General features: G+C 40.5%; 1 protein-coding gene across 1 annotated transcript; it reads right to left on the bottom strand.

Moving 5' to 3' along the window:
* Nucleotides 1-281: 281 nt before the first annotated feature.
* Nucleotides 282-25,160, bottom strand: LOC101741112 (xanthine dehydrogenase/oxidase). The gene is made up of 16 exons (XM_012692240.4): nt 25,001-25,160; nt 20,024-20,193; nt 19,205-19,365; nt 18,024-18,397; nt 17,179-17,402; nt 15,632-15,734; nt 15,134-15,264; nt 14,602-14,889; nt 7,998-8,282; nt 7,282-7,772; nt 6,592-6,775; nt 5,930-6,125; nt 4,625-5,394; nt 3,991-4,183; nt 2,032-2,145; nt 282-1,197 (listed from the first exon to the last, which is right to left on the bottom strand). The coding sequence occupies exons 1-16, from the start codon at nt 25,095-25,097 to the stop codon at nt 1,118-1,120; spliced, it is 3,861 nt and encodes a 1,286-aa protein (XP_012547694.2). The 5' UTR covers nt 25,098-25,160; the 3' UTR covers nt 282-1,117.
* Nucleotides 25,161-25,275: the final 115 nt, after the last annotated feature.

Raw genomic sequence — 25,275 nt, 5'->3', positions numbered from 1 at the left:
TTTTACTGGTGGTAGGGCGTCTTGTAAGACCGCAAGGGTAAGTACCACCACCCTGCCTATTTCTGCCGTGAAGCAGTAATACGTAATAGATGTCTATGGGCTCCGGTAACCACTTAACCCCAGGTGGCTTACGGTAGGCAGCGGCTTGGTTCTGCCCCTGGCATTGCTGAAGTCCATGGGTATGGGGTATGCTCGTCTGCCTACAAGGGCAATAAAAAAAAAAAAGATGGGCCGTGAGCTCGTCCTCCCACCTACGCAATAGATAAATAAAAACAGCAAAATAACTGGAAAAAGTTTTATTCATATAAACAACTAATAATAAGTGGTCATCCATAAATTACGTCACACGTTAAAGGAGGAGAGAATATCACCGGAAAGTCAGATTTTGTGAAACGGGGCAAAAGTTTTGTGACGTCACGTGTTAAAATTTAAAACACTGAAATACTAACTAAATTAGTCGTTTGGTTTCTGTTACCTGAAATATTTGACTTTATGAAGAGTTTATTAAATATTAATTACCAAAAATAAGAAACAAAATATTTTTTGTTATTGGAACAAAGTTCCTTATCGCGCGTTGTGAAAGGGGGCTAGACGGAAAAAATTACTAAAAGTTGTCACGACACTTTTTGGATCCGTCATTCTGACCAATCAACGTGTAGGCGCTTATCGCGTGACATTGCTCGTATCCGATTGGTCCGCGTAATGAGTACAGTTTCTCGAGATAGCGTTTCAACAATAGTAATTTAGTTCATAGTATTGTTTTTTTCTTCTTCATAATGCCGTAATTTATTATAATAACTTTAAAAAAAATTACAATTCCTTCACTAATTAATCGAAAGGAACTTCGTTCCATCCGGGTGTCCCTTGACACCTCTGAAGTTTTATTTTTAAATACATGCATGAGATTGAAAATTGTGTGACGTCACATCCTAGGGGTGGGGATTTAAAAATGTGACAAAGACGAGGGGAGGGTTAAAAAGTCCTAAGTTACTGTAACTGACGTAAGTTATAAATGGCCTTTAGGGGCTAAAAAAAAATTGTCGAAACAATTGAATAGTTTTTTTTTTTTTAATACAACAATTTCACTAATTTTAACAACAATTAAAACTTGCATATCCTAGTCAGAGGTGGTGAAGACAAACTCTTCTAACTTCACATCCAAGGCCTTTAATATTGCTTCTGTGTCATAAGGGACAGCTGAAAAAAAATAAGTCCATGTTTTTTTTTACATTAGATTATTTGGATATAGAAATTCATTGTTCAAACATTTTAAATCGTTCACCCGAACGTGACCATCGAAAGTCAAAATTAAATACAACCGAATTCAAGAACATCCTTGGTACTGAGATAAATGATAAATAACAACGTAAAATTTTAACAAAAGACAATCGACTTCGCAATAATAAAATGAGAATATTATTATCATCAACATAGTCGATTATATGCCCGTTCATAAGGCTAGTGAGTGGAAGAGAGAACGAAATACTCGCTTCACCGCTCCGATTTTTTATGACCCAAACTGCACGGACAACATAATTCTATTAAAGTCAGTTATATATCGAGGGCTGAAAAGCTATTTGGTTTAAGCGACATTGTTCTAACTTTACATTGAAAGTTTAAAGAGGTAGAAAGAAGTATTAAAGAGATAGAATGAGATAAAAAATATCATGACAAAAAACTTCTTCAGCTATTTGAATGGGGTAAACATAACTAAAGTTTAAAACATGGAATTGTTGATGCTAATAACAAATATAACGGACCTTTAATTAGAAAGATAAATAACGCGTATGAAGCTTAAACCCCCTCGATTTTTCACACCTCGATATGTATTATCAAGGGTAACTAAAAAACTACTGGTCACATGATAAAATTGGAATAGAGTCACGTGAAAAGCAGCAGCCGTCAAATAGCAAATCACCGAAATCAGTTCACCCCGAAACAAAGTTCTGAACTAACCACACATAAAATAGACTCGAATTGAGAACGACTTCTTTTTTTGAAGTCGGTCAAAAAGTTATTAATTTAACTTACGGATTGTAATCCATTGGGTTGAATCGTAACCAGAATCGATTCTAGATGCCATGATGCATTCTCGGAGCGCCAGGGTTATACCGTGAGCAGTACATATACCCATTTCTCCACATGCTGAAATTTAAGAACACTATTTCTTACCATGCGCTTGACAATTTCAAGATAAGCTGCCACATCTACATATGGTGTGTTCGGAACGCTTGGACCGTCGATTTGTATTAACTATGCGCCGATTCACTTTATAAAAATAGCCGATCCAATCTTCCGCTTCCCCCAAAAATACGACAGCTACTTTTTTTTTTTTAAGTCGGCTTTCAGTCACTAGTTAGGCTAGATAGCCTAGCTAGTGACTTTAGATAAAGGATAAGGATAGATCCTTTAGATAAAGGATAAGGCGCTCGGTGTACTCGTAAGAGGCAATGCTACTGTGCAAGTATTCGAATCCTACAGGCATGTATAATTTTTCATATGAAATATGTACATACTTAACACAATTTTTTTTTCTTAGCTGAGTGACCGATCTCACAGCCCACCTGGGGTTAAGTGGATACTGGGACCCATAGACATCTACAACGTAAATGCGCCACCCACCTTGAGATATAAGTTCTAAGGTCTCAGTATAGTTACAACGTCTGCCCCACCCTTCAAGCTTCGGCTTGAAGGGTGGGGCCTATTTCTGCCGTGAAGCATTACTGCTTCACGGCAGAAATAGGCGAGGTGGTGGTACCTACCCGTGCGGACTCACAAGAGGTCTTATCACCAGTAATATGTTCACGAAAGACTTCGACGGTGAACGAATAACAACGTACAATAAATATTAGACTCGCACAAGTAATACTTAGCGTAATTATTATACACCTAAAAATAGAACTAAGATTACCCATTGTTTAAATGGGTATTCTAAATTTAATTACAAGAATATATATATTAGAAAATGCACAAATTAAAGTCATTGTTAATGAATTAAATACAAATAAACGCTAATCAAACTTGTTTCATTGAACATCGCATTTTAAATAGTTTAAATGTAGATTTATGTTTAAATTTAAAAACCCAATCCCTGATATCACACACACTCACTCACTCACGTACACATTAAATAAATAATTGCTATTATTATAATCGTTTCGTATAATCGTATAAAAGTTTAAAGAATTAAATTTTGGCAGCGGCTTGGCTGTGCGACTGGCATTACTGGTGTTAACGAGGGACATTGACTGCTCACCATCCTTTGGATCGTATGTTCATCTGATCACAACGCCATCTATCTATACTAATATTATAAAGAGGAAAGATTTGTTTGTTTGTTTGTATTGAATAGGCTCCGAAACTACTAAACCGATTTGAAAAATTCTTTCACTGTTTGGAAGTTACACTATTCACAAGTGACATAGGCTATAATATTTTTTGAAAAAAATTAGGGATCCTTACTAAAACTCTAATAATGTAACCCAAGGTGTAAAAAATTACTTAAACTATTCTTTATCGGGTGCCCTGCGAAAACTATTCATGATAGAATAAAATAATGTACTACGACTTTGTAGAACACATTATTATTTACAAAAAGTGTCGGGATAGCATATGTCTAACTATTATAGTTATGCCGCAATAAGAGTTCTTTTATTTAAAAAAATAAAACAACGTCAAATACTGGTTGTTTACTCGTGGTAGTGAGTCCGCGCGGGAAGGTACCACCACCCTGCTTATTTCTGCCGTGAAGCAGTAATGCGTTTCGGTTTGAAGGGCGGGGCATCCGTTGTAACTGTACTGAGACCTTAGAACTTATATCTCAAGGTGGGTGGCGCATTTAAGTTGTAGATGTCTATGGGCTCCAGTAACCACTTAACATCAGGTGGGCAAATATATATATGTATATATATCGTTGAAATTTTTGTTAAAGATCCGAGCAGAGCCGGAGCGGGCTAAATATAATTAAATAAAAATATAATCCAAACACACTTTTAGCTCCCAATACACCCTTTGTATTTTTCTGGTTGTGTCTCAGTTTCACATTATAAACGATCGGTATGTCCTGGCAGAGAGGAACGTGGTACGTCAGCGATCTATTCGTCAGTAGTTTGCCTGTTGCCTTGTCATACACTAGCTTTTCGCACGTGAAGTATCCCACACCTTGAATGAAGGCTCCTTCGACCTAATAAAAATGTGTTTTTTAATAGAAGTAAATATTTAAATTTCATTTCAATGTAATAATAATTCGATGGATTTGTTGTGTAACTAGATCTCAAAATAAAACAAAGAAAGAAAAACTTTTATAGACAAACTAGCTGTACTCGTCCGCTTCGCTGGGCATTTAATATTAACATTATTATTTCTCACCCCCACAAAGATTCTCGTCATTTACGCCCCCGCAACTAGTGAAGGGAGTCCAACACTTGTATAAAAACTAACCTATCCATTAAGTACATGTATTTTCTACGTGGATACCAAGTTTCAAGTCAATCGGATGCATGGTTCAGTAGTTATAACGGAACATCCGTAAAAACTACTGTAGATTTACTTATATATTTTCCTCCTCCGTTTTCGAAGATATAGTGACGTCGGAATCGAATAGATCCCACTGATTAAAGCTTACCTGACCGATGTCAACAGCAGGATTCACACTCATTCCAACATCCTCCAATAAATCTACTCTCAACATTTGAAACCTCCCCGTCAACACGTCCAACTGTATTTCGACAATCGATACAGCAAACGCACTGTATCCACTAAGAGATTCATCCTTATCGCTCATCATATAGCAGGACGTCAATTCTATTCCTTCTTCAGCAGCTGATTTCACGATATCCAACCAAGTGGCTTGTGGCTTGCGCGACTTAACTGGAGCAAATCTTTTATCAAACGTTTCGCATATCTTTAAAATGCAGTAGCAAATGCTTTCTGTTGTGATACTCGATCCAGAGAAAACATCATTCGCAGCAACGAATGAGTAGTGCGAGATAACTTTGATAACGTCCAAAGGAATACCTAAGGCGTTGGCGCAAACTTGGGCGGCCTTCGTATTTGCCCCTTGACCCATTTCTATTCCTCCTGTCGTTATCGTAACTGTTCCGTCCATGCGATAAATAGAGATCATTACAGTAAAATTTCCGTAATAGATTACAGGGAATTCCATCACGTTGATCTTTATAGCACGCTTGACCCAGCGATTGTCTTTATTGAATTGCTGGATGTCGGCACAACGTTTATCATAATCAACATCTTGTTTCAAAGTTTCTATCATTTCTGGAATGTCAGTGTTATTTGCTTTCATGTTAGCTAGACGAACTGAGATTGCATCTTTTTTAACCGCAAACGCTATGTGCTCCATTATGTGTTCTATGCAGGCGATTCCTTCGCAAGCACCTGTGCAGACAAGAATTTATAAAGGAAACGGAATATTAACGGTTTGATTTAGAAGTATTATGCTCGACAAAAGAAGTATCCTACCATAAGCATCATCATGGAGTTGCGTTCGAGGTGGTTTCGGTTAATGAAATTTTAAGCACATGTGCTCTACATGAGGCCCTGTCTCATTTACTTTGTGATGTATACATACACGTGCTCTAAAAAAATCGGTCCGTGGCTGCTAGATTCGAACACGGGGATAATCGCATTGATCGATATGAGTGCACCAGGCGTCTTATCCTATAGGCCACGACCACTGACTAGGATCTTACATAATGATGTAATTATAAACATGGGTAATGACCCATGTTTATAATTTTTTCGCATTGTTCAATTAGGTACATTTTCCTCAAAAAAATTAGGTGTCTATCTCTTAGTTTTGAACTCATAGCTAACATAGGTGCGTGTCAATCGATATTAGCTTAGACTGCGACGATTTATAAAACCCAACAGTTCGATACGTCTGCACAATAAAACCACAAAAATTACTTACCGGGTGCCCTAAAGAAAGTATTTGATGGCAAATCAGTAAGTACTGTAGCGGTATTCAGGGTATAACCCGATATATCGTAACAGTTGCCAAAACTAGAGCTTGTGTAAGATGTGACATTGTCGTTGTTACAGCATCCTGCATCCTCAACTATAGTAGCGTTGAGATATTGAATCTTGCCGTCGTCATTCACTCCTACCTAGATCATGAGTTATAATGGTTAATTTTTTATTTACCTATCTCAAAATTCAATCAGCAAGTAATTCCTGTGCTAAGCTGTGATTCAGATTGTATTTCGCGAATAACTATAAAGATTTGCAAAGTTAGGAATTTTAAACGAAATATCTTATTGCTTTTATTATTTTTTAATCATTAATATCAATATTATTTTATTAAAGAATAGTGCATTAAATATAAAGATTATAGATTACATTTGCATAGTAGTACGTATTGTGATCCTGCACGGGTAGCTACCATCCTGTTTTTCCTGAATTTAGGGAATCATTTAATTGCAACGGGATGTTGTTCTGTAGAACAAAAATAATTTGGAATCAGTTTACGAGATGACATTACGTTATTGAATTTAGTATTTCTTACTTCAATAGGTATCATTCTAGCTTAATGAATCATGCAAAACAATACTATAATTAGTGTACTAATCTAACCTCATATTCGCATTGGCAAGGCAATCTCTTTCCTGCAATACTCATATTAGTTTGTAGAGGCAATATGAATCGACAAGTCCGGTTTTGTTTGGACGCTACCAACGCACACGCGGCTGCCACTTGACCGTTCCTAGTAATTTTACCGCCGAACGCACCCCCTACTCTTGGAACTTTTACTACAATTCTGAGAAACGAAAAGAGATTATGAGAAAACAAATGTGGAATTTCATATCAAAAGTATGTTTTGATGAATTGTTTTAAGAGCATTCAAATGCAAGTGGAACGTCCTCAAAAGAAAGTTCTAAACTAAAGAAAAAAAATGTGTGGTGTCGTGGGAACACGAAGTTCCTTATTATAAAAATATTAATTTTAAGTTCTATTCGGGGTATAAAGAAAATAAAACTGGAGGTTTTGCAACAACCCACCGTTTTTAGGTAGAGTGCGAACTTATTGTGGTACACTTCATTCACGGTTGTTTGCATAAGAGTTAGTGTATTGCGCAAACGAACGCTCTGAGATTGTGGTCAATGAATCATAAAAAAATATGTAATTTTTGGTACGTTATTACAAAGTTAAGTCATACACTGTGTGCATTACTAATAAAAATCTTACGTTACGGACGTTTTTTCCCGGTGAGGGTACCCCTCCGCATCGTCCCATAAAGAACTTCGTTCCAAAATCTTAACTTACTTGCTTTGACCAATATTCAAACATCGGGCTATGGCCGTTTGAGTCATTTCCATCCACTGCGTCGAATCATATACCATAAACATATCGTCAACAGGTTGAACCACACACGTTAGCGGCTCCATATAGTAATGATATTGAGCTTCGATTTCATACACTCCCTTTATGATTTTCGTTACATCCGTGCCTTTGCTTGTTGGCTCCAAAGTTCCTTCTCCTGCTATATATCTTGAACTGTCTTTCTTAGCTTCATCTATGGTAATAACGGGAGCTGATTTTTTTGTATTTTTGTAATCGACGCGTACTTTTTTCGCTACCGCAGCCGCCAGTTCCTCGGTTTGAGCCACAACTATAGCTATGGGCTGTCCAAAGTATTTGATAGTAGTCGCTAGCGTCTCTTCTTTTTCGGTTTGAAGCTGTAATCCGGGCGTTATGAACGTATTCTCACCTGGAATATCTTTAGCTGTGTAAATTGCTAGCACTCCTTCTATTTCCTGAAATTGATAATTTAATTTCAATGAACAGTATCAAGCAATTTATATATATGCCTGTTAGTGCCATTTATATGATTCGACTATGTTCGAATAAATATTTTTAAAAACAAGCCCATATTATCTAATTACCTAGAGTATAAAATAAAAACAATTTAGCCATGCCAGTCTACTTCAATCTTTTAATACATACAGAATACATTTTTTATTTTCTTTGAAAAGACTCACCAAGATTTCGTTTTCATAAATTTTATCAACTTCTCCACTGTGGACGGTGGAAAGCACAAAAGCTCCGAAAACATCGCTCTTCTGCGGAGGAAGGTCATTGGCATATCGAGCTTCTCCAGAACATTGTATCAATGCTTCTAATTTAGGAACAGGTTGATTCAAGGGATACAAAGAGGAATCAGTCACATAGTCTTGTGTTGCTTCGGATACTGGCCTTGTGAATATATTCGCTCCAGATCTATAAATAGGCTCTGTAGAGGTGGTAGGGCAGATACTTAACATAAACTGAAACAAATGCTTAACTTAAATAATAGTAAAGTTTTTTTTCTTTTTATTGCTTAGGTTGGTGGACGAGCTCACAGTCCACCTGGTGTTAAGTGGTTATCGGAGCCCATAGACATCTACGACGTAAATGCGCCACCCAGCTTGAGATATAAGTTCTAAGGTTCCAAGTATAGTTACTAATAGTTATAGTTACTAATAGTTATAGCGCACCAACGAAATGGTGATAATTCTAAGAGAGGTGGGCAATAAATACTTTCAGCATAGAAGAAAAGGTCAAGAGACTAAACTCTCCGACGAGACCCTGCTATTGATGAAACAGCGAAGGGAAACTGCAGATGCTACTCCGTCAGATGGAAAAACTATAAACACTAAAAACAGAAAACTCATTAGGCTTGACCTTCGCCAATTCAACACAATAAAGATTAAAGGGGCTATACAACAAAACAAAGGCACCAAAGTGTTTATACGGTAACAACAACTAGGCCGAAGCCATCTGACAAAGCTCAAAACTGCCGATGGAAGAATTGTTGAATCAAGATCAGAAGTCCTCACTGAAGTGGAGAGCTACTATCGTAGTCTCTATGCCTCACAGGCTCACAGGCCCTTTGCCCACCCAGAGAATGATCACCGAGCCCCCTTAGTCCGCCACTATACGGAAGACATACCCGACGTTATTATAGAGGAAATAAGGGCTGCTTTGGAACAGCTTAGAAATAACAGAGCTACGGGGGATGACGGAATCAGTACAGAATTGTTGAAGGCAAGTGGTACACCAGTTCTCAAACAATTATGCACAACGTTCGACACTGTCATTCAAAAAACTACTACACCGGAAGCCTGGAGCAAGGGTACTGTTATTCTTTTCTTTAAGAAGGGAGACCGTGCTGTGCTCAAGAACTACAGGCCTATTTCACTTCTTAGCCATATTTATAAGCTGTTCTCGAGAGTCCTTACAAATCGCTTAGCCTCTAAACTTGACGAATTCCAACCTCCGGAGCAGGCTGGGTTTCGCAAAGGCTATACTACGGTAGACCACATCCACACGCTGAGACAGGTTATTCAGAAGACTGAAGAATACAATCGTCCTCGGTGTCTCGCATTTGTGGACTACGAAAAAGCCCTCGACTCCGTCGAAACTTGGGCTGTTCTGGAATCCTTACAGCGATGCCTAGTCGATTATCGGTACGTTAAGGTGTTGAAGAGTTTATACAAAGCCGCCAATATGACAGTCCAGATCCAAAACCAGCAGACAAACCCGATTGACCTTCACAGAGGGGTGCGACAGGGTGACGTTATATCGCCAAAACTGTTCACTGCTGCTCTCGAGGATGTCTTCAAGACTCTGGACTGGAGTAAGCTGGGCATCAATGTCAATGGCGAGTATCTCTCACACCTCCGATTTGCAGACGATATCGTTATACTGGCAGAGTCGCTTTTTTTTTTTATTGCCCTTGTAGGCAGACGAGCATACGGCCCACCTGATGGTGAGTGGTTACCGTCGCTCATGGACTTCAGCAATGCCAGGGGCAGAGCCAAGCCGCTGCCTACCGCTTAATACTCTCCATAAGCCTCGTTTGAAGAAGGACATGTCATAGCGCTCGGGAAACACCGTGGAGGGGAGCTCATTCCATAGCCGGATGGTGCATGGCAAAAAAGATCTCTGGAAGCGCACTGTGGATGACTGCAGTGGCTCCAGGTAGTATGGATGAACTCTACTCCGGTGGCGAGCGGTGCGGTGGTAAAAACGAGATGCCGGTATCATCTCGAATAATTCTTCAGAGCATTCCCCATGGAACATACGGTACAAAATACATAGGGAACCGAAGTCCCTCCGCAGACCCAGAGGTTCCAAACGATCCGAGAGAATGGGATTATCGACAATCCGAACGGCCCTCTTTTGTAGGGAGTCAAATGGAAGAAGCTGGTATTTGGGAGCCCCGGCCCAGAGATGGGAGCAGTACTCCACGCGAGGCCGGACTTGTGCTTTATAAAGCAAAAGCCTTTGTCCAGGTGTGAAGTACCGCTTCGCTCTGTTGAGGACTCCCAGCATTTTGGACGCCAACTTGGCTTTGCCTTCCAAATGACTCCGAAACTGGACGTCGCTCGAAATGTCGACCCCAAGTATCCCGATACTCTCGGAAGGTTGCAGAGATACTCCTTGGAATTGCGGCGCCATGACAAAGGGGTCCTTCTTGGCAGTGAACGCGCAAACTTGTGTCTTTAACGGGTTGAATTGAACCAAGTTCAATTCACCCCATTTGGAGACTCGCCCCAGAGAGTTCTCCACTTCAGACACAAGTTTTGATCGTCTCTCTTGCACCACGCTCCGAGAGAGACTCTGATGGCCGATATATCGCGCATCCCCCGTGCTGTCATCCGCATAGCAATGCATGCCATCAATATACAGCATGTCATTGATATACAGGATGAAAAGCGTGGGGGAGAGCACCGAACCTTGTGGAACGCCAGCGTTAATGGTCTTGGTATCAGAGGAGTCACCGTCTACAACGACCGTGATGCTCCGCCCATCCAAAAAGCTAGCGATCCACTTGCAGAGACCCTCAGGGATTCCGTAAGATGGTAGCTTCGACAGAAGTGCCATATGCCAGACCCTGTCGAAGGCCTTCGCGATATCAAGGCTCACAGCAAGAGCCTCGCCCTTGCTTTCCAAGGCTTCAGCCCACCTGTGAGTAAGGTATACAAGAAGATCGCCAGCTGAGCGACCGTGACGGAAGCCGTACTGTCGATCACTGATCAGCTGGCGATCCTCAAGATACTTCAGGAGTTGTATATTTATAATTCGCTCCATCACCTTGGAAAGCAAGGAAGTTATCGCCATAGGCCTATAGCTCGATGGGTCCGACCGGTCACCCTTCTTGGGGATAGGGTGGACGTGGGCGGTCTTCCATGAAGACGGAACCCTGTTAACGCAATAAGAAAGACGATACAAACGCGTTAGCGCAGGCGTCAGCTCAGGGGCGCACCTTTTCAGAACCACTGCAGGGATGCCGTCTGGCCCACTCGATTTATGGACGTCCAGGAGTCGGAGCTCCCGCCTGACTGCACACTGTGTGAAGCAGATCTCCGGCAGGGAGCTATCACACCGGGGGATGTTCGGTGGTGTGACACCCCCGTCGTCCACAGTCGAGTTCGAGGCGAAGAGTTTGACCAGAAGGTCAGCCTTCTCTTTCGCACTATGGGCCAGACTGTCATCGGACTTGCGTAGTGGTGGGAGACTAGACCTGCAAAAGTTTCCTTCTGCAGCTTTGGCGAGCGACCAAAAAGCACGCTTCCCAGAGGGATAGCTCTTCAGTCGCTCGCCAATTCTAGCAACGTGCTCCGATTTCGCCCTGGCAATAACCTTCTTGTAGGACCTGGAAGCGGCGTTATATTTCCGCCTTTCCTCTGAGATGTTAGGATCCCGACGTCTCCTGGCATCATTCCATGCCACGTATGCGGACCGCTTGAGGTGTGCAGCATCCCTGCTGGCATTGTTATACCAGGGTCTGCTGCGACCCCCAACGGGCACTTCAGAGGAGGGAATAAACAATTCCATCCCCTGGAGCACCACGTCTTTAAGACGGTCCGCACAGACGTCAGGATCAGCAGAGGAAAAGCAGAATCGCCCCCATGGGTAGGATGCGTAAAATTCACGCAATCCATCCCAATCTGCTGACATATACTGCCAAACTCTTCGATACCCGGTCGTCGTTCGACGACTAGGACGAGAGAGTGGTGTGGCAGCACGGATAAGGCAGTGATCAGACGATCCAAGCGGAGCGTCGACCACCACACTGTATCCGGCTGGATCGGTGGTCAGCAGAAGGTCCAACAGAGAAGGCTCGTGCCCCTCAATATCTGGGATACGGGTGGGCTGTGTCACCAGCTGGGAGAAGCCGTAGGCCGGGGCGAAATCGTAGGCAGCCCGACCCGGGAGGTCAGTGGTTCTGGACCCCAACCACTCTTGGTGGTCAGCGTTAAAGTCTCCAAGAACCACTACCTCCGCAGATGGGTACTGCTCAAGCACGCGGTTAGTCCCCTCTTGCACATGCTCTATCAGAGCTGAACCTGCATCACTGTTGTGGGACCTGTACAGGCACGCGTAGACTCGGGTACAACCCCCGTGATCTACGCGTAGCCACAAGAGGGACAGGTCCCGTTGTTCGAGGCCTCGTAGACGGCGACAACAGACATCAGCCCGGACGAATACACACACCCCGGCTTTACGCAGGAAGTTGTGCTCCAATACGTAGCTGGGGTATTCAAAGTACGAAGTATCATCCGGAGCAGATATCTGCGTCTCCGTCAGAAAAAGCAGGGCAAGCTACGCCGTCTCAAGATGGTGGTGTACGGCGTCGAGGTTGCTATGTAGACCCCTTACATTGCTGAAATCCACATTAAATGTGGAATGGGGAATCGCCGACAAAACCCTTTTTCTTTTTCGAACTGTCATATTTTTTTTGGAGAGTGGGATTAGGTGGGGTAGGAAGTTCGAGGCGAAATCATGACAACACCTGAATAAAGCGCGGAACACAGTACGTGCTCGACCACGGGTTGCATGAGAGACTGACGCAGGGCATGGAAGGGCCCCCAGTCCACCCTGCGTGCGATCGCCGGGATCCACTCCGGTCTCCGACTCCGGCACGACGACCGCACGACAGGATTTTACACCGGTTGGCGGGACAGCTTCCCGGGGCGGAGTTGAGTAGTGACACCCGGGTTCAGGTCCCCAACTGACCGGCGGGCGGCGGCGAACACCGTTTCACTGGGTCTCCCTATACCCCCGTCAAACAATCACGTCCCGCGAGCTCGCACGCACATCTGCTCCGCATGTTCCAGGTATCATCAAGACTCACCCCGAACAAGGAAGAGGAAAGGGAAGGAATAAAACTGGCTCTCCAACCCACACGCCGGAACACAGCTAGGCTATTTGGCGGCGGACTCTAGTTGGAGGGTGGTCGCCAGCCAGTCGGACAACTCCTACCACCGATTATGTATTTGGCTCCCGTTTTGCACCACCGAGGGGTCACTTGTAGGGAATCGCGGGTTAAACCTACGGAAGCGGGAAGCAATCAACCCCCAACCCCCAAAAACTGGAGGATCTCAGCTGTATGCTGGGTGAGCTGAATGCCGCGTCACGACGTGTTGGTCTGGGAATGAATCTGGACCAAACTAAGGTCATGTTCAACGACCATATCAATCTTGGACCGGTAATAGTCGAATCTGCGGTAGGTACTCGAAGTTGTGTCTGAATAACCTTTTTTTTCTATTCTATTCTATCAGCCCATGGACGTCCACTGTTGGACATAGGCCTCCCCCAAGCCTCGCCACAAAGACCGGTCCTGCGCTGCCTGTATCCAGCAGATCCCCGCGAACCTCAATAGGTCCTCGTCCCACCTTGTGGGAGGCCTACCCACGCTACGTCTCCCAGTACGCGGTTGCCACTCAAGAACCTTCTGGCCACAACGGTCATCTGTTCCGCGAGCAATGTGTCCTGCCCACTGCAACTTCAGTGTCGCAATCCTTATCTAGGCCAAATTATTCAGCTAGGCAGGGCCAACTTTGAGAAGGAAGCTGATAGGCGCATACAGTTGGGCTGCGTATGGAAAACTCCGTCATATCTTGAACTCAGCAATCCCGCAATGCCTAAAAACAAAAGTCTTCAACGCTTGCGTGCTGCCGGTCATGACATATGGCACCGAAATATGGACATTGACCGTAGGTCTAGTCCGTAAGTTTAAAGTCACTCAGCGTGCTATGGAAAGGTGTATGCTCGGAGTTTCTTTGATGGATCGACTCAGAAATGAGGAAATCCGTCAAAGAACCAAAGTAACCGACATAGCCCTAAAGATTAGCAAGCTGAAATGGCAATGGGCCGGACATACGTGTCGCAGAACCGATGGCCCATGGAGCAGACGTGTTCTGAACTGGAGACCGCGTACCGGTAAGCGCAGCGTTGGGCGTCTCCCTGCCCGTTGGACCGATGACTTGCGGCGATATGCTGGGAGAGATTGGATGCGGAAGGCGGAAGATCGTTCATTGTGGCGGACAATGGGAGAGGCCTACATCCAGCAGTGGTTAGATACAGGCTGATGATGATGAGCTATAGTTACTAATTTTAACTTTAAAAAAATAATGTAATAATTAGTAAAGAGATAAATATCCTACAAAATATAAATTATAGTTGCGCAAATCATCCTGAAAACAAAAGCTTCGAGTGGAAAGGCAATATTTAAATAATTCTTAAATTACTTAACAGATATTCGGAGATAATTGAAAGCAATTTAATTGGTTTTAATCCAGGCCTCATATTTAGTACCTTATAAAACAGTCCAAGTGCCAACTTCTTCCTACAATCAGGCGTCGCTTCAGGTGGGTTATCTGAAGGCACCAATTCTCCGTCTAGGGCTTTGATAGCTCCTTGCAATGTTTCATTGCTAAATGGACATTTTCCTGTCAGATATTCTTCGGTGTGAAGAGCGTGAACGAATGTTGAGCTTATGTTCCCATACACAATAGATGCTTTTTGAACATTGTTTTTCGAATCCAGCTTCATTAAGAAAGCAGCATTGACTATAGCCAGTGCGTTTTGACTTCGGGGCATTATCTAGAAAACAAAACCTTGTACATTTAATTAAGTTTTGAAAAACAAAAATTCTAAAGTATACAAACAAAGAAAAACCAGCGTGTTAGTCCAGTCATGGTTCAGGTCAACTTTAAGACAGAGTGCTTTATTGGAAAAGGCAAAAAGACTAAAGAGTTAGCATTAGAATCACATATAGTTCATTTGTTAGATACTACTTCTGTAGCTCAACCACAAATTTATATATCAGTGTATAATTCTAAAGTACCTTGTAACTTTTAAACAGATGTGTTGTTTTGTTAAGTGGGGGAAGCATGAAATTAACAATAACAATTCCCTGCATATCATGGTGCAAGAATTCCTCCAATCTCAGAGTATATGTGTTACCCTTGCTATTTTCTGAAAATCAAAATCAATCATAAAATGTTTAATATCGAACACATTCTCAGTCAGCTTAACTAAAATTAAATAATATGTCTATATTTCAGAGCACGGGCGTCTAATGCCGGACTTAAAAAACAAATTACAGATTATTAAATGATAAATTGTTAACTAAAATTTACTACTCGTGATAAATTTTGTTCGCTAATGTTGAACGGAAATGGAATTCTATTGAAGACAAAAATATGAACGAGATTGGTTTATATGATATGAGGAAGGTTTTTTATACGTTCTAAACTATTATTGAATGCAACATTGCTGAAAGATAGAAATGAACGGTTAAGAAAGATTAACTAGCTGCATTTCGCAGTCGGATTTTACTTACGAACTGTCATCTCTGCTCCTAAGCATTCAAACAGTAGGAAGACATCGGATCGATACTGGGGATACGCACGTTTGTACATTAAGTTACCTGCTAAAGATGCGATCTGTAAGAGTAGGAATTCAAACGTGTAACACTTCAATAATTAGAACTCTGGCATTTTCAACTTTGTTAACATACTATAGAAGGAATCCGACAAAAACTCAAAACCTGAATCGCGCTAACGATAATTTCAAATAAGGGCATTCTTCTAGACGGTTAGTGATTGCATTTTTTAATGGTAAACCTTATCCCTGAGCTTCGTGGTTAATTCGCTTTCTCCGAACCTCCAGTATTCTGTCTCTAGACCTGGGTCCTGAACTGTAGGCACATTCATACACTCGACAAATTTCATCTCAAATGTCTGCGAGATCATGAAAATCGGATGATCTGACCGCATCAGGAACACAAGTATCCTGAAGCAAGCTAGAAACAATGACATGTATCTGATAAGGCGACAGCTGTGGTGGTACGGCCATGTGTTTCGAATGTCGGAAAGTAGAATGGCGAAGCCCATCCTCTTTTCAGAACTCCAGTACGGTAAGCGAAAACGCGGTAGCCGGTACCTAAAGCACAGGAACGCTCTAAAAAGACACATGAGGCGATGCAAAATTGAGCCTTCTCAGTGGGGTAAAAGCAGCAAAGCTTCTTGAATGGCCATGGCTCATTCATCAGCATGTTAGAGCCTTTGAAAATAAAAGTCGCGAGGAGTTGGTCCAAAAAAAATTAAATGAGAAGATGCCATTCACTACCATTTCTGGCCATCACTTAAAACTATATCAGCGGAGGATTAACGTGCCCAAAATGCGTAATTCACCAAAAAGGTCGGGTACGCTAGCCACCAGACTAATCTAGAGCAAAACAGGTAGGCAGCGGCTTGGCTCTGCTCCTGGCATTGCTGAAGTTCATGGGCGACGGACATCACTTACCATCAGGTGGGCCGTACGCTCGTCTGCCTACAAAGGCAAGAAAAAAAAACCACCAAGACCCCGATAATTTAATGAAATTATTGGATTTTTTCATTGCTCAGATGGTGGACGATATCACGGGTCAAATAGTTACGACATGAGTCTAAGTCTCAGTTTTTACAGCACAACGACTGCCCCAACCTTCAAACCGAAACGCATTACTGCTTCACGGCAGAAATAGGCAGGTTAGTGGTAAAGACAGTCGCTTAGGCCGAAATCGGACGACACCATCATCATGAAATTTAAGAAATCTTGCATTAATCTACGGCCGTACGTGCACTGAGCAAAATGCTCGTTGAAAGATTTTACCGTGCCATCAGATAATAAAAACAAAAGCATTTCAAATTACGTCCGAAGAAAAACAAGCATTGTTTAGCGTAATCCATCTCCACTGTATTGATAACGGTATTAAATGTATTTTTATAGTTCAAGTTTTGTAAAGGATGCCATAAAAATAATACAAAACGACTCAGGATTACGTTGAAATAAAACTCCTGTCGCCGCAACAATAAGGTATAAAATATAAAATAACAATAGACTCACCTTTCTTACGGGTATGTGTGCAATTAATTCAAAATGCTTGACGACTTCATCCAAATATTCAAAGTCAGACTCAGTTTTAGATATTTCGGTGAAAATGGTAATGCAATCTTCAAGCGACACGTTCGCACCAAGAATGAGGTTTTGGTCGACTTTGAAAGTCTTAAGTGCCATCACGTCACTAATATCTATTAGAACTCTTTCATATTCAAATGTTTCTACAATACCTAAAGCAGACAGGAAATATCGTGAATGATATTAAATAGGCATTTAATTGATCGGTACTCGATGATTGCAGAAGGAATAACACATAAAACTATCTCTAAAAGATTTTATTATTCCTTTGAATATTGTATTAACTATAAAATTACTATATAGTTATATGTATGTAATTTATACATACATATATATTTACACTTATGTATTTTTTGAATGTATTTGTAATCTATATATAATATATAAAAATGAATAGCTGTTCGTTAGTCTCGCTAAAACTCGAGAACGGCTGGACCGATTTGGCTAATTTTGGTCTTAAATTATTTGTGGAAGTCCAGAGAAGGTTTAAAAGGTACATAAATATGAAAATGCTCGGAATTAAATCAAAATAACAATTTTGTTTGTCCTTTGATGTGTCCCCCGTCGGACGGATTCCTTTTGTCTTTTATTTATCGATTGAGGCACTACGAAGTCTGCCGGGTCAGCTAGTTTAATATAAATTTCAATGCTAGGTACATTATTTACTCTGCACTATCTTTGGTTGACCGGTAGAGAATGCCTTAGTCCGCCAATGTCCGCCAATGTAAATTTTACATTTAATAAATAAATAAAAATTGACCAGAGATTTTTACCTTTTCCCGTATTTCCATCTACAAGCATATAAGAATCCACGCCCTCTCTATTCAAAATATCAAAAATATCAACGATTTCGTATACTTTATAAAATTTGTACTTCCCAAAGTCCAATTCAATCTTCGTGACACTCCCAGAATCTTCTAGTAGACTCCAATCGCTACAATCACTCTTAACAGAACATTTTCTTTGACATTTTTTGGCGCAGGTACTAATTTCTTCTATATCTTTAAGTCTCTGACTTAATTTGGGTGGAGCATCAATGGCGACCGATTTGATTATCTCGAGAATTGGACGGAATCCAGTACAGCGGCACGTGCAGCACCCAAAAGACTTTTCTAGTTGCGCCATTGTGAGATTCTTGTCCTTTAAGCTGAAATATGGCAACATCAAAATATGGGCGATTTAAATTATTTATACATATAAATAAAATTAAAGTGTATGTTTGTAATATTGAAATAACCGCTTTTTACGACATGCATATGAATATATATACGGTACATACACCAAAATTAAATTTTTTACAATTTTTGTCTGTCTGTCTCTCTGTCTGTTGTTCTGTTTGTTCCGACTAATCTCTGGAACGGCTGGACCCATTTTAACGAAACTTTCACTGATAGGTAGCTGATGATATAAGGAGTAATTTAGGCTACTTTTTGACGTGACAACGTCTTATAATTCGATGGAGCCGGCTGCACGCACGAAAAAACATGACTCATGCGGCGTTACCTCGCTCTGAGGCGTTCCATTTAAGGCTTGAAGTGCAAGCGAGAGCGCGCAACGAGCGACAAAGAGGCACAATCGGCCTCCGCGTTCGGCAGCGTTCGACATCTGTCTCTCTCTTACTTGAGTGAGCGATGCATCCGCGTGGACAGCTGCTATACAATAATACATTTACATGTTTTCGTCAAGTATGAAGTTCAGTGAAAAGTGAATGTAGAGTCAATTGTCCATACAAAATATCTATCAAACAAATAAAATTAAAATTTTCTTTCGAAAAATGAAACCATTCCATCAGTATTTTCTTATGACGTTGTCACGTTCAACTATCGTCAGTAAACCGACTTTACAGACAACCGATTTTTAGACTAGCTTCGTCCCGCGGCATCACCCGCATAATAAAGTTTAATGTTTCCGAAGCGAAGCGAGGGCGGACGGCTAGTTCATAATAAAAATTCACCTATTCAAGTGCATAATCCACCCGGGTGTGCAATACCCACACTGGGTTCCGTGTAAACAAGCGGTGAGTTTCTGAATATCACTGTACCCGTCCAATCTATTACCAGTGCTTTCGATTGTCCTTATATCCCAACCGTGACACGAAAATACAAGCACGAGACACTGCGAGAAAAAAAAAATAGAACGGTATTATTGTAATTTATTCAAAAAGTTAGAATTTTCACATATAAAACATGTTTAAAGGACAACGTCTGTCGGTCCCACTACTTTTGCAATGAATAAGTTAATATGTTAAATTTAATAATAACAATATAAGTATATAGGCTAATGATGGTAGAACCTCCTGTGAGTCCGCACGGATAGGTACCACCATCCTGCCCGTTTCTGCCGTGAAGCAGTAATGCGTTTCGGTTTGAAGGGTGGGGCAGCCGTTGTAATTATACTGAGACCTTAGAACCCATATCTCAAGGTGGGTGGTCAAACATTTACGTTGTAGATGTCTATGGGCTCCAGTAACCACTTAGCACCAGGTGGGCTGTAAGCTCGTCCACCCATCTGAGCAATAAAAAATAAAATAAAAAAATATTAGTAAATTTTATCTCTTACTTTAATATATTTACAATAGTTTATTAAGCGAAGCTATAGTTGCTATACGGATGTACTTAATTTAATTTTCTTTAATTTGAACTTCATTACAAAATATCACCATTTTTTATAAGTTTCATAACTCTTTGTTTTTTTTTTCTGTTTGAGTATCTAAGTACATATGCAAACATATTATTATGGTTAACATGCATAAAAAGATAATTAATTAGCTCACCGAATTTACGGAAAATGTTTCAGTCTTTCCACTGGGATACCGTTTGGCTCGTACTGTGACGATGCAAGCACCGCAGCCTCCTTCACGGCACATCGCCTTAGTCCCGGTCAGACCACACACGTATCTGATGTACGCATTTAGCGACATATATCGAGGGATACTCTCGTCCACTATTAGGAAAATTAATTAATGTTCAATAATTGTCAAAAATAGGCTTGTTTTTTTTTTATTGCCCTTGTAGGAAGACGGGCATACGGTTCACCTGATGGTGAGTGGCTACCGTCGCCCATGGACTTTAGGAATGCCAGGGGCAAAGCCAAGCCGCCGCCTACCGTTCAGCACTCTCCACAAGCCTCGTTTGAAGAAGGAAAAGTCATTGCGCTCGGAAAACACCGGATGGTTCGTGGAAAAAAAGATATTTGGAAACGCAATGTGGATGAATGCAGTGGCTCCAGGTAGTATGGATGAACTCTACTCCGGTGGCGGGCGGTGCGATGGTAAAAGCAAGACGATGGAATCATCTCAAATAATTCTTCAAAGCACTCCCCATGGAACATACGGTATTATTATAATTTTTACCAGCCCATTTTGTGTATTTTTAATTGTTGGTTATTATTATTTATGATAACTTTTATACTACATATTTGACTAATATTTTATTTACTAAAACAGAAATGCTAAGAATTAGAAGAGACATACTTTTGTACAATGAATGAGCGTATTATTGACAGCTGCTAACAATAAGCGTAATAAGTTTTGTGTCGATGTACTCTCAATAACATAGATTATATTTGAGATAATATATTTTAATATATTTGATTTCAATAATACGCTCCACTGTCACCCATATGGGACTGGCGGTCAAAGTGAGACTTAGAATTCATGTTTTAAGGTGGGTAGCAGCATTTTTGTTGTTAATGTCTATGGGCCTCGATAACCATTTAACACCAGATTGGTCATAAGTTCATCCACCTATCTAAACAATAAAAAACATAGATGGAGAGCCTTTTCTATTTCTTTATTGCTCGTGTAAGCAGACGAGCATACGGCCCACTTGATGGTAAGTGGTTACCGTCGCCCATGGACTTCAGCTATGCCAGGGGCAGAGCCAAGCCGCTGCCTACCAAATACACCTGCCTGTCGGCATGTAACAAAAGTCAATAAGTTTAGCCGTCTTCTTATACGACCGCGACGGGGCAACACAAAAAGGCCGTCGCCTAAAACATGTCTTATCGGATCCCCCGGATTCACTCTCGGTGTTTTTAGGCCTCTCAAGCACCGGTCACCGTCCTCGTCAAGCTCGTCGATTACGACGAAGGGTTCGACCAGCGAAGTAGGCCATAGACACAGCCCACTGAGCTTCTCGTCGGACCTTCTCACTGGATCACGTTTCCGATCCGCTGGTAGACTCTGCGGAGTACTGCTCTTGCCAGGGCCAGTGTTAGCAACACTTCCGGTTTGAGTCCCGTGAGCTCACCTACACGTTAAGGCGAGGCTGAAATAGCCTCTTAAGGCCATCAGCATAGGTAGGAGAAAAAAAAAGATGAAGCGTTTCTTAATTTAAATGTAAAATAGGCTACTAGAGAATAGGTAGCGCAAACAATTCAGCCGTGGAAAAATGGAGAAAGTTAACACAGGTGTTTTTTTTTGTTTTTTAACCGGAAAACGTTCGATATTTGCAAAACGATATATTTTTTTAAATAAAACACTATAATGATAAACACCCTTCATGCGGCCAATGATCGAAGGCGCTGGCGGGTTATTACAAGGAGCAAAATCCTGTCGACATATGAGTCGACTATTATCAAAGCCGGCAATCTGACTTTTGGACAATGATTGGTAAATCAGAAAAACGAATTATTGACTTTGTATTCCATTGGCAGTCACAAAACTCTTCGGAATGACATCTTAGATAAATAACAGGTTAACTATTAATCTTTATTTAATGCAGGTTTTGAACCGTATTCTTTGAAGGAGACGATTATATTCAAATCAATCTGTATTGACATATCAATAAAAATATTTTGTCCAAATGCACAGATTGCCACCTTTGATAATAGACGACTCATATAATGGTCACGACCCTCAGCAGTGAGGAAACGACGCGAGGAGGATATGATAAACATAGCTTTTCAAATGTTAGCCTTTTTAACTGACTTCAAAGAAGGAAGAGGTTTTTTAACTGTACTTTTTTGGTGATTCTTTTTTTTTTTAAGATGCATCTCACACGATTCCATTAAAATGTTATCAAGGTCTGACTGGTATTTTGACTGAGTTATTATTTTCAGTGCATATTTTATTTACTTCAATACTGCATTGACGATATTCTCATTTTATTACGTTAGAATGAATATTTTTATATTATTGTTACTTTGGACTAGAGTTGCTCAATAGTCCAATTGTATCTAACGGCCGTCTGGTGTGGTCATGGTCACTACACAAGGGGGTCGCGGGTTCGAATCCCGCCAAGGGAAGATTTTTGTATGATAAATATAAAAAAATATGTCTTTGCCAGGGTTATGGATGTATATTAAATATACGTATGTGTATAATAAAAATCTTACATTTATTTCCGTTATCTGGTACCTGTAACACAAGTTCTTTACGAACTTACCACGGGACCAGTTAACGTGGCGTGATTGTTAGTAAATATTTATTTATTTCTTATTATTTATTATTTATTTATCAAGGTATATTAATGGAGGAGAAGATAATGCAACATAATGTTTCTTTTTTTGCTGAAGAAACACTACCCGTGGCAAGACAAGACCAAGTTTCCAAACTTAAAAGTCTGCTAGTACGCTTTTGTCACACGATCTTTTAGTAAAATAGTTGAAATAGGAAGACAATTTATAATGCTTCGATCAACTACTACGCCACATGTAGCACGCAGTGTATTAGAAAAAATATTAAAATTAACATTTTAGGCTATTCTAATTTGTTTTTTTTTTATTTATATTTTTTAATAATAATAAATAAATAAATATTTACTAACAATCACGCCACGTTAACTGGTCCCGTGATAAGTTTGTAAAGAACTTGTGTTACAGGTACCAGATAACGGAAATAAATGTAAGATTTTTATTATACACATACATATATTTAATATACATCCATAACCCTGGAAAAGACATTTATATTTATCATACAAATATCTTCCCTTGGCGGGATTCGAACCCGCAATCCCCTTGTGTAGTGACCATGTCACTTACCACTACACCAGACGGCCGTTAAATCACTGTTTATCACTTGAATAAACAGATTATATTTTTAACATCCATATTATCTGGAACCACTGCGTTCATCGACAGTGCGTTTCCAAAGATATTTTCTGCCACGTACTATTGCTACTGGTGGTAGGACCTCTTGTGAGTCCGCACGGGTAGGTACCACCGCCCCGCCTATTTTCGCCGTGAAGCAGTAATGCGTTTCAGTTTGAAGGGTGGGACAGCCGTTGTGACTATACTGAGACCTTAGAACTATATCTCAAGGTGTGTGGCGCATTTACGTTGTAGATTTCTATGGGCTCCAGTAACCACTTAACACCAGGTGGACTGTGAGCTCGTCCACACATCTAAGCAATAAAAAAAAAAAAAAACCATCCGGCTTTGGAATGAACTCCCCTCCACGGTGTTTTCCGAGCGCTATGACATGTCCTTCTTCAAACGAGGCTTGCGGAGAGTACTTAACGGTAGGCAGCGGTTTGGCTCTGCCCCTGGCATTGCTGATGTCTATGAGCGACGGTGACCACTTACCATCAGGTGGGCCGTATGCTCGTCTGCCGACAATGGCAATAACAAAACAATTAAAAAAAATTTTTAATTTTACAAAATAAATTCATAATTCATAAATGCGTTGACATTGAGGTCTTTTACAAAATTATGACAATTTCATATTCCATGCGGGCGTATCGAGTTACACAATAGGCAAATTACCCACTAGCCTTCGCACGTTTTTTTTTTTATTATGAGATAATATTTTCAACCAATGACATGGTGTTAGCAATGATTGTAAGTGAAGGCTTGAAGAGTGGAACATCGGTTATACAAATATAATTGACTCTGAGACGAGACTTGGACCTTAAACTTAAAGTGGGTGGCGGGATTCACGTCTGTGTGCTCTGGTAACCACTAAACATCAGGTGGGCGGTAAACTCGTTAACCCATCAACGCAATAAAAAATAATATATAATGTTTAAAAAAAAACGCTCAAATAACAAATCGAAGTAACAAATAATTTCATCTTTTTTTTTATACACGAGATAATTTGGTCAGAGTGAATTTAAAAAATTATCGAAAACTTTTCAAGTTAATCGGACGTCCCGAAGTCAGTGAGAATGAAGTTCAAAGGTTCTATTACATATAAACAAATATACATACAATACCAAGTTAAAAAATGTGTTCATATCAAAGTGTTTACCCAGAAACTCCCGATTTATTTAAATATATTATATACTGATATCCCAAGAAGTATTAGGGTATTAAAAAAAAGAAATAATTAAAAAAATAATTGGTAACGTGCTTACGACCGTCTTCCAGGATAAAACAACTGTATTGTGTATTAAAAATAAAACCCGCAAAATTAATAAATGTACATGCATAGGTTATTACGGTATGTCTGTGCCCCGGTAACCACTTAGCATTAGATGGGTGGACATTGAATGTCAGAACTGAGAACTACGTTAGCTTGCTAGCCTAGTTATTAATTATGGTTAACACAGCGAATACAATCAGAAAATTGTTTCAGATTGTATCAGATCATTGATATCAGATATCAGAAAATTGTTTCTGATTGTATTATTGAAGTGACTTTTATGAAACACATTGTAAAAATAAACTATCAATAAAAATTACGCATTTATTGAAACTTTAAAAGATTCTAAAATTAAAAACAATTAATTACGTGACGTTGCGTTTTTTGCCTCATTTAATAATTCAATTCAATCTTTAGGGCGTCGTTATATAATAATGAACTTGCCTTTGCACAAACTCCCATTAATTGTAAATTCAATTTTCGCCATTGTTATACGTGCGTCGCGATTCTTGCTTGAGTTCAAATGAAGACAATCGACCATCGACTGGCTGCGGAACTTTAAGTATGTACATTTATATTCACTGTATTTACTATAAACATGAAAGTAAGTCCGGCTGTCTGCGCAGTTGTCACGGATATCGACAGTACTGATATTGCTGAAGTTCGGTATGACCTTAAGCCCTTTCTTCTTCTTCCGAGTCGGTATCTACATTTGTGAA

This window comes from Bombyx mori, chromosome 18 (genome assembly GCF_030269925.1).
Source record: "Bombyx mori chromosome 18, ASM3026992v2".
NCBI lineage: Eukaryota > Metazoa > Arthropoda > Insecta > Lepidoptera > Bombycidae > Bombyx > Bombyx mori.
The sequence above is the reverse complement of the archived record's forward strand: the minus strand, read 5'-3'. Positions and strand labels throughout refer to the sequence as shown.